Raw genomic sequence first — 10,537 nt, forward strand, 5'->3', positions numbered from 1 at the left:
TGCTTTGTAGATTATAAAATTGAAACCTTCAATTTGTACGTGCCTAATACCATCTTGTTTATTATCAGGCTTGAATAAATACGATATACAATGTTTATCATACTTAAATATCAAGCTTCTTACTCAGGAACGGGAAACTCCTTCATAAAAATTTCACATAAACCATATCTTCATAATCCTAAGACAGACATTTATTTAAAGTAATTAAAATATTAGATAATTAAACGATACATTTTCTAATCATTAGTATTAGAATATTATATACTTAATTATATAAAACATTTAAGTCGTAATATTATTTGAAGAGATATCACTATCGTAAATTAGTTTTGAAATGTTTTGATGATAAATTTTAAGTAAACTTGATTCAAAGATAGTTTTAATGTATAACTCGTTGAAAATTATAAGAAATTGATGTTTTGTAAATATTTAATAAATTCGTCTGATTACTATTGTAATAGATGAGTCGTTGACATTTAAAATATAGAAAGTTTGAAGCCTTTAGGAAAAATTGTAAAATTCATCAATATACAATGGTAAAATAAAATTATATTATTCAAATAAAAAAGCTGTAAAATAATAGATAATTATATCATCCAGTTTATTATCTCAATTAATAGTAAATTATTAATTTATTTAAATTGATCTCTAAAAGCACTTTTCTTCGTGGTCATTGAATAAATAGTTCTTTGATATACTCAATTTAATATTAAAGATAAAATGTAACATATGAATATAAGCATTTCAGTGAATTTAACCAGTATTAATTGTTCATATTTCATATTGTTTAAGTAATGAAGAGAATATTTACAATTATTTCAATCAATGATTATCTTTTGTTTGCTCTTTTACTCCCAATAGTACATTATTGACAATAGTTCACTTATCTCATACTAATTAATTTAATTTATTTGTTAATAAATTGTTGAATCTACTAATAGTGGAGCATTAAATTAACTGACTTAAATTGATTCAAACTTATGTTTATGGAGTAAAATGAAAAGTTTATTTAGCCTGTTGGTTGTAAATAATTGTAATCATTTTCTGATAAATTCTTTTTTTTACTATTCACTAAAAAAAAAAAATTGAAACAAAACGAAAGAAATACAAGAATCAGGGTGAGATAAATTTCTCTTAATAATTTAAAGGAAACTTTTGTAAACATCATAGACATTAGTTATAGTTGTTCTTCAGTACTAGTGGAAGTCATTTAAATAAAAATATCATCATTGTTCTTTACTATTTAACTTATATCAACAGAAACTTTAAGCACTTGACAACTTTTTATCGATAGAATTGTATAATATAAAATTTTTTTTCGATTCGACAATGCCCACGTAATCTTTCACAATCTCTAAATTCCATCAATCGATCAATAGACTAAAGTTTGATCTTACGACATCTGAACCGAGATCAAATTGAATCCTGCGTAATCTATCACAATGATTACATTATGTCAAACGCATAGTAATAGCAGGCGGGTAACCACTCAACTCTTAGTAATTTTTATTATCGTTACAAATCAATTTTATGTAAAGTTTTCTCGTAACAAACTGACCAAACGATTTGTCAACCTACTAATGTTCATAAGTTGTTCCAGCCTGCTACTGTATAAGAATTAATTGTCTTATGTATTAAAATTTATCACAAAGTAGCTTTTGTATCCAACATGTTTTACAGATCGACGAACCAGGATATAACTAACAACGACATTATATTTCAACATCTAAACAATTGCGACAATTTCTTTCACGTTGGCTCTCCTACTGCACGTATCAGTTATCATTTTTTCTGTTGTCTCCTTACCATTGTCATTACTGTACAAATCTCAGTAGTAACAAAATAAAAAAAGTGAACCTTGATCACATCTCCCTCTCACTTCTTTCTCTACTTTTCTTCTTATCCTCAATGCAAGGTCTTATTAATTATTATCATTTGAGTATGTGATTAATCAGATCAGTCCACACCTTTAACGGTTCGCTTTATCAAAAAAAAAAAAAAATATTTAAAAATGTTGTAATGTTATTACACCATCATCAAATTATGAATTATAAGTTAAATAAATCATCCAAAAAGGTAAAATAATACATTGAAATATTGAACACAATCTTCATCAATAGATTACATTACATAAAAATATTGATTTATTAATGATCAACTAAATTAAAACAATGAAATGAAAATAAACCCACTAAGGTCCTTTGAAATTGATTTGGTAAAAATTTTATTAGATAATTCATTTAAATAAATCAAGTAAATCCAATAAAATAATAAAAAAATCAATTTAATCGAAATGATCAGATAAAGTTTATTGATACTCAAACATAATATTTATTTCACATTCAATGAAATTTATAGAAATACCAATTATCCCATCATCAGCGTTTCTGGAATGTTATGCTAATGCAATTGAGGAAATTGAAATTTAATAATTGGGAAGTCGATAAAAAAATTAAACAATTATGCAGAAAATATTGGAATTTGCAAAGCATTGTGGTGATATAAAAATTCGATGACCACTAGGTTACCTACGTGCTTAGAGCGTTAAATGTTACGGGGTAGGGCTTAGGAAGGAGAGCATTATGTTCTGGGTGTGTCGCAGAATCATTGGGTGGGGCAACTTGATAGAAGCGAATCTCTATAAATTGAAGGATCAAAGCTAAGACAAAGTATGTAGTTGCAGCTGCAGCTGTTGCAGTTTCGTCTCGATCACCAGTAAATCAACAGCCATGTTTCAATTGGTAAGATCTCATCCTGAAACAATTATCTTATTGCATTAGCTATTGTAAATTCTGTAATTGCTCAGTCAGAAAATATTGTTTACTTTGACTAATAATTATAGATTATCTTCATTGCTGGGCTCAGCGCTGTTTTGGCAACTCCTCAGTGGTATCCAGGACCTCATACTGCTTACGGTGCCAATCATGGTGGTTATGCAACTCCGCATGGTGGTGCTGCACCTCTAGGACCTGATGGCCGAGTAGTGGATACACCGGAAGTCCAACAATTGAAAGCTGCTCATCTTGCAACACTAGCTGAAGCTGCAGCTCGTGCTCCTAAAGGACCTGCTGCTGGATATGATCCCCATGATGGTTCTTATAATGATGTCTGGAATGGACCTAATCCCTCTTACGCTCCTGCTCAATATGGACCACGGTACCAGTACGCTGACGAATCATTCATTGTTGCCTTTTCTAATATAAGACTGATGACTATTACTTTATCATTTATGCTACCATTTAGACTGATTTTTAATTTTATTTTCTTTTATTATTTATATTTATTATTAAAAAAATTTATTAATAAAGATAATATTCAACTTAGGGGACCACCAGCACCCTTGGGTCCAGATGGACGGGTTGTCGATACTCCTGAAGTCCAAGCAGCGAAAGCTCACCACTTCTCTCTCTTCAATGCTGCTGCTCAACATGCTCCCGCTGCTCCTGCATCTGCTGCATACCCTCCTCACGTGGATTATGACTCAGGTGCTTATAATCCCGCGTGGGATGGCCCAGCTTGGAATAATCAATATTAATTATGTAACAGAGCGATTTATATTAATATTCATACATGATCAGTGAGGTCATATTTAATGAGTATTTTTTTAGTAACACCATTCTACCTCAAAAAATAACATTGAGTTTATTTAAATTTTTAAACTCCAAAAATGTTGCAGTGTTTATTTGTATTACTTTTTGAAACTTTTCGTCATCAAATTTATTCCGAAAATTCTTAATAAATTTTTCAAATTTCTTGATCGCCATGAAAAAAGAACAAAAAACTTTTTCTCCATCAGTTACCTAATTTTATAGTATCATCTTTTAAATGATCAACAAAAACTTTAAATTAACAGTTATGTCATCAAGATTTTTTGTTATTATGTATGTCTAATCGTCTGTCTGATAATTAATCGGTTCACTTATCACGTCTGTTAGCATTGTCGTATTGACAAGGTCGTAGCTATTCATGCTTGACAAGGAATTTCTACATTATAAGAAGGAAGTAAAATCAATTGATTGTTGTGCATATCCTTTTCCGCAATCTCTTTGACAAATAAATAAGATTCAAGGTATATAATTAACATACAAAGTTGATTGATATTAACAGATTTTATTCATTATAATAAATCATGTAAAACATAATGAAAAAATTATTAACACTTGAAACAAAATAATTTCAAAAGTCAGAATAATACATTGTATACTTATTATTTACATATTTCATGATTATTTAAGAGCTGTTCAATAAAGTTTTACACGGTCTTGTATTGAAAAAAATGCCTCAAATGGTACATATATTTTAAACATGCTCCAAATTTGAATGATGATCAGTACTCGTTAATTGTTGTGCATGAGCAAGTGCATGTAAATGAGCAGAACGAGCGTGCTCAACCTCGGGTGTGTCTATCACGCGGCCATCCGGTGCAAGTGGGGCTAATGGGCCTTTGTACTTTTTGGGATAATAATAAAGATATGGTAGATGTCCAGGAATTTCATTTTCATGATCATGATTTTCCCCATAAACTTTTCCTTCTGGTTTTTCATCTTCTTTGGGTGCTGCTGCGTATGCTTTTGAATAAGCTGCTAAATGAACAGCTTTTGCATGTGCAACCTTTAAAGTAAAACAACATTAATTAAGTTTGAGTTAATTTACCTCCTCATTTATAAAGTTTTCATGGAAAATAAGTTGCATAATATTTTTAAGCTTTTATTATGCGGCGAATTAATTTCCACCAATTAATTTATCTGATGTGTAATTTTATTGTTTATATTTTTTAATTGGTGTCTAGAGCAATGACAATTCGAAAAATTTTTTAAAAATTAAATCAAATGTGAGAAATTTTTATTATTAATTATTTTTTTATATCTAGTATAATTATCAGCTCATTTGAATATTTTTAAATATATTTTCACTTCTTTTTAGATACCAAAGATTCCATAACCATTGATTATAACATAAGAACGCGATAAAATGGAAAACATTTTCAACAAAAATTTTGCTCTGAACACACTTTTTTTCATTTTCTTTTTAACACTTTTTTTTCTATATGCAGACGTAACAAAAATTCTAATTAAAAACATTCCGTGTCTGATTATTGGAATTTTCACTATGAAAATAATAATATATTTTATTCAATTTACATAATTTTTATTAAACTAAACTAAAATGAAATTTTTGCATGACTAGAGTGTGATAAAGAAATTGAAGGCTTATTTTCTTGTTAACAAAAATAGAAAAGATAACAATAGATTTTACCTCGGGTGTGTCAACAACACGACCATCCTTTCCTAAAGGTGCTGGTGGTCCTCGATAAACTGGTTTCAATCCATCATCTCCAAATTGATTTGTCTCTTCTTCAATGTCATTACCTTCTTTTTCATCTTCATGTTTTTCGTGCCAGTTATCGCCTACAGATGCAATTCTAGCGATTGCTTCAGCGTGAGCAGCAAGATGAGCAGCTCGAGCATGCGCCACTTCCGGCGTTTCAATAACTTTGCCATCATTAGCTAGCGGAGCAGGTGGTCCATGATAAGCATACACATTGTACCCCTCTACATTAACCAGGCTAACTATTAATGCCAATAGGACCTACAGAATTATGACAGATCTATAAATTCATACTTATATATATATAAGAATAAATCAAACTCAAACCGTTTTATGATTTATAACTACTTACAATAACTAATCTCATGTCTATTGTTTGCACTAACGAAGCACTAACCGCAGTGATAGTAATGCGTGTTGGTTACGAATAAACTTTTATAATAGCTAGCATGCGCTTTTATAGTTTTTAGTGGTGGGTTGCTGGTCATCCAAGTGGTTCACATTTTACCCTATAAGACAAAACTCTAATTACTCGTAGATTTTAATTATTATACAATACTTATTTACGTTAGTCTTTATCATCAAGATATGTACTTAAAATTCATTTCTTATTCTCAGTCCGATTATTTCATCAGCTTTGTGATATTTCATTGAACCCACATCAGCAATTGTTTTGTTCAATTGGCATTTTGCTTGCTTGTATACTTATATTTCATATCATATATATTATTATCAATATTAATAACCACCAACAAGATCTATGCTGCTTCGTAGTTTTTGAGAGTACACATCAGTCATGTACAAACAAAGATCTCACTGCAGATCTTCAATTTAAGGTAAGTCTTGATCTACTATATTTTATGATCATCATAAAGTTAGAACTTCGTTATAGGGCAGGTCATGTGGATTATTACTTAATGAGTAGTGTTGAAAAAAACAACTTTATGACATCAGAGCATGTGAGTAGATGATAATAGATGTAAAGAGACGTTTATTAGGTACTGATCATTACCATATTGATCTTAAAACCTCGATAGAGGTTCGAACTAGAGTTCCTGACCTTTCCGTCGACTGCTCACTACTCGAACAAATCATGATGCTCGAGTTCTCCCTATTCTACTCATGCTAGCGTACCTTCTCACGTCCTCATGATTGACCTATGACGCAACTTTCAATCCTCAATCTCTCAACTCAAGATTTTGTCTGTTCAATATGAATATCATGCACAAAGTCATCCATTCAATTTTGCGTAATGTTCCCTTAAATTATCTCATTGATTTGGCTGTCAATTTTTTTCATATTTTTCAATTGGGTAATCGTTCAATTTTTCACAATATCATAGAAATATGTAATAATTAAGGAAGAATGAATATTGTATATACTAACAAGCGATAAAAAATGTTATCAAGCAAGTTACGCGATTATCGCGGTTTATGCTAGAGTTCACATTGTTTACTACAAAACCACAACACGAGGGCGCGACTTTCTTTCTTGTCGATAATTTTATACGCAATCAATATTCAATAGTGTTGTTAGCTAGCTTTTTTCTCTGTTTACGTATTCAATAATTTTTTTTTCAATAAAATGACAAAAGGAAAAAAATTTGAAAAAATGTTTCGAAAGATTTTCATGGTTGAGTGCATTTTAATAAATCACTTCTCGTGGTTCATTTACTAATTTCTCATCATAAACTTTCCACAGTGAATTTTTAAGTAGGTCGAAGTGTGGTTTTAAGTGAAGCGTTGGCATTCATAAAAATTGTATTTATGACATCTGTTATTGTTATTATTTTTTTTTCTTTATTTTTCTACGATATATATATGCATTTTTAAATAACTAAAATAGATCGATTGATAATAATAAATATGTTATTTTTTGATCTGTAGAAAAAGAAATTTATTGGTCTAGATTATTTACATAACTTTTTCCAATGAATACAAAAATGACGACACTATTTAGAATTTTAGTAGTTTCCTAAGATTTGTTGAGATTGGTACAACTTTGATTGGTAAACTGGACCAGGTTGGTATACTGCACTTTTTCCATAAGGAGTAAAGGTATGAGGTGCTTGGTTGTAAACTGCTGGATTATATTGAACTGGAACAGATCCTAAAGCTCTATTATGTCCTAAAAGCAATGAAAATTTTATCATGTAATTGATTCTAATTAAGAAAATTTATAATTGAATAATTATTAATGAAATATACCTTGATCTTCAGGATATTCTTGAGCAGGTCCAGCATTTTTGTAGGCTCTTGCTTCAGCATCAGCAAGTTCAGCCAATCTAGCGGCCTTCAAAGCAGCGACTTCCGGGGTATCAATGACAGTGCCATCTTCAGCGAGAGGTGCCGGTTGGAAAGGCACTTTATGAGGTAAAGCATTGGAGAATTGTTGTACTGGTTGATGAATGAAACCGTGATTACTGACGGGTTCTTGACGATAATGGGGCTCTGGTACGTGAGAGTACTGAGAAGCTGATGCGAATCGATAATTATGAGCAGGAGGTGCTGGAGATGCTACTGGTGCTACGGGAGCTACTGGAGCAGGAGAATATGTTTGGTGGGTTGGATAAGACTCAGGAGTTTCCTTTTCTTTAGCTGCACGTGCGGCTGCTCTAGCAAATTCAGCGAAATGAGCAGCTTTAGCTGCAGCTACTTCTGGAGTATCAATTACATTGCCGTCGTGGCCTACTGGTGCTGGTGGTTCATACTTTTGCGGTTGAATGTGTTGTGGTTGGATATGTTGTGGCTGAATGTATTCTTGAGGTCCAAGAAATCCGGCATTAGAAACGGCCACTGTAGCCAATAAAATAATCTGTGGATGTTTTATAAATAATTTTCAATGATTTGATAATCATGTAGGTAAAGTTTTCGAAATTTTTAGTCAAATAGAAACTCACCAAGAAACTCGACATGATGATTGTTAAAATAAATCCTTTGTAATCACAGTGCGCTGCTGGGATGCCAGTACTCGCTGTCTCTCGCTGAGGCTACAGTGTTGTTCTTCCTGGTGAACGTACATGCAGCTTCTTATATACTCGACTGTAACTGTCAAATCCCCGCTCCCACGATTTCCCCTTCGCAAAGGAGCAGGGCATAATGTACACAGGGATCGGCTACAAACTCATGGGACATGTCTTGTATGTATTTTACAATACATTAATGACCACGCCCGCTCTCTTTTGCTGGTTTTGTCAGATCATGGAGTCCCTGACCTTGACATTTGAAGGAAATCCTCGATCGGACAACGCCATACTAGATCTGATCGTTAACCACATTTTTTGACATGTCATTTTTTGTAATTGATCATTTCTATTAGTTATTACGAACGTATAAACATAGTTAAACAAAAAAAAGTTTATATTTGTTTTTGTCAGTACCCAATCTATCACAGAAATTTGTTATTATAATGATTATTGTGATAATGTAGTTTCCTTCGGATTTTTAATCCACCGAAAAATGTAAACGATGTTGAAAGATCTTATTCAATCACTTGATAATTTGAGTGGGAGATAAATAACTAAGATGACGATAAAGCTTAGTGATATAGTATTGCTATGACCTGTCACAATTCTGATGAATAGATCATGACACCGTGAAAGCCATGGCTACTGTGTCTTACACCACAATGAGTCAATTAGGTCGCTATTTATGCAAATCTATTAGCCTTGACTTGAAAGGAAATTGTGCCGTTTTTGCAATTTCAATCTATTGTCAGATTTCGTAAAAATTGGTAAGAGTTTGAACAAAATATCACCTACTATGATTGAATTAATTGAATAGGCTTTCACCAAACTTACACATCAAAAAATCTTAAAACTATATTTTAATCAAAATAAAATACTAAATATTTTCCTAAATTACACTTCAACTCTGACATTCGTTATAAATCAATATCTTATGAAAAATATTTAAATAAGTAATTAAAATAAAAAATTTCATGGTTTGGATGTTAATGAAGTTTTTTCAAATATAATTTAAGTAGTAATTTTTTTAATTTATTATGGCAAAGTTTGAACACATACATTTCAGTAATCTAAATGTAAAAAATTGGTGCAGATGCAATATAGGAATATGAAGGAACATAAGAATGTTTGAAAGTTTCAGAGGCAAGGTTTAATTTAGCATTAATATGTGCAGCCGCATGTTCAGCTTTAGCAAGAGCTACTTCAGGAGTATCAATTACTCGTCCATCGAGACCGATTGGAGCACCTGGTTGAACTTTGGCAAAAGTATAACCAATAAAATTGGAGTCAGCAGCAACGGTATTAAGTTGTTCGTTGAGATGAGCAGTGGCATGTTCAGCTTTGGCTACAGCTACTTCAGGAGTGTCAACAACACGGCCATCTAGACCGATGGGAGCTCCTCCCAATGATTCAAGCTTGATTGGGTTGATAGTTGAAACACCTGCGTGATTGAGTTTCTCGTTTAGGTGAGCTGCAGCATGTTCGGCTTTAGCTAAAGCTACTTCCGGAGTATCAACAACTTTGCCATCAAGACCAATTGGTGCGCCTTGTCGAATTTCAAGTGCTACTGGTGCTGTTGTAAGAAGATGGACTCCTGGTTTGGTAAAAGCAATGCCAATGAGGCAAGAAAAAATAACAATCTAGAATTTTAAAGAAATAATTAATACTTGAAACTATTATTAGTATTTTTTTTTTTTTTTTAATTTAATGACTTACGAAAGTTTTCATGGTGATGAAAAATTAGCTATCTTCTAGCGCTGCTGAAGATCAGTACTCGCAAAGACAACTGGTTAGAAAACGTCCATCTATACGTTTATATAGCATTTTCTGGGTGATTTGCCAATACCACGCCCTGCCCAATAAACCTGATACTCGTCATTGGATTTTTATGCCCAAGGCACTACCTTAGGAGGAATGAGAAGAAATAAAGTGCCCTTGATAAATTCCAGACACTTTTAAACGATCACAAAGATCAAGATGGATTTTATAATGAAGTTAATTTCATTTTAAATTCGAAACTTGAGTAATCACCTTGAATCAAAGAGATCAGGAAATGATATTCGATGCAAAAAGAAAAATAGTTTTAGAACTCGATACAAAAGTATTCACTTTCATGGATCATGAATTGTGAATTGCATAATAATAAGGAAGAACATTTTTATATAAAAGGGGTGAATAAAAAATTCGTTTAGTACATGTTGAACCATTTTATCAATAATGAAATCATTATTAATTGTGGTCTGG

At 31.8% G+C, this 10,537-nt stretch overlaps 2 protein-coding genes across 3 annotated transcripts; one reads left to right on the top strand and one right to left on the bottom strand.

The window, feature by feature from the left end:
• Positions 1–2,676: 2,676 nt before the first annotated feature.
• Positions 2,677–4,072, top strand: LOC118073143 (pupal cuticle protein-like). 2 transcript variants are annotated; one of them, XM_035093502.1, is made up of 3 exons: positions 2,677–2,741; positions 2,843–3,162; positions 3,325–4,072. In XM_035093502.1, exons 1-3 carry the CDS (start codon positions 2,730–2,732, stop codon positions 3,533–3,535), a joined length of 543 nt encoding a protein of 180 aa, XP_034949393.1. In that variant the 5' UTR covers positions 2,677–2,729; the 3' UTR covers positions 3,536–4,072. The 2 variants fall into 2 exon arrangements, with proteins under 2 accessions (XP_034949393.1, XP_034949480.1); XM_035093589.1 differs by having other exon boundaries at positions 2,843–3,156.
• Positions 4,073–4,195: 123 nt separating this feature from the next.
• On the bottom strand, positions 4,196–10,163 carry LOC118074038 (uncharacterized). The gene is made up of 7 exons (XM_035094931.1): positions 10,010–10,163; positions 9,367–9,933; positions 7,536–8,142; positions 7,295–7,455; positions 5,681–5,743; positions 5,257–5,589; positions 4,196–4,611 (listed from the first exon to the last, which is right to left on the bottom strand). Exons 1-7 carry the CDS (start codon positions 10,019–10,021, stop codon positions 4,300–4,302), a joined length of 2,055 nt encoding a protein of 684 aa, XP_034950822.1. The 5' UTR covers positions 10,022–10,163; the 3' UTR covers positions 4,196–4,299.
• Between the last annotated feature and the right edge of the window lie 374 nt (positions 10,164–10,537).

The sequence above is a fragment of the Chelonus insularis genome, unplaced genomic scaffold, assembly GCF_013357705.1.
Source record: "Chelonus insularis isolate UGA/USDA-ARS -01 unplaced genomic scaffold, ASM1335770v1 contig_116_pilon, whole genome shotgun sequence".
Classification (NCBI taxonomy): Eukaryota; Metazoa; Arthropoda; class Insecta; order Hymenoptera; family Braconidae; genus Chelonus; species Chelonus insularis.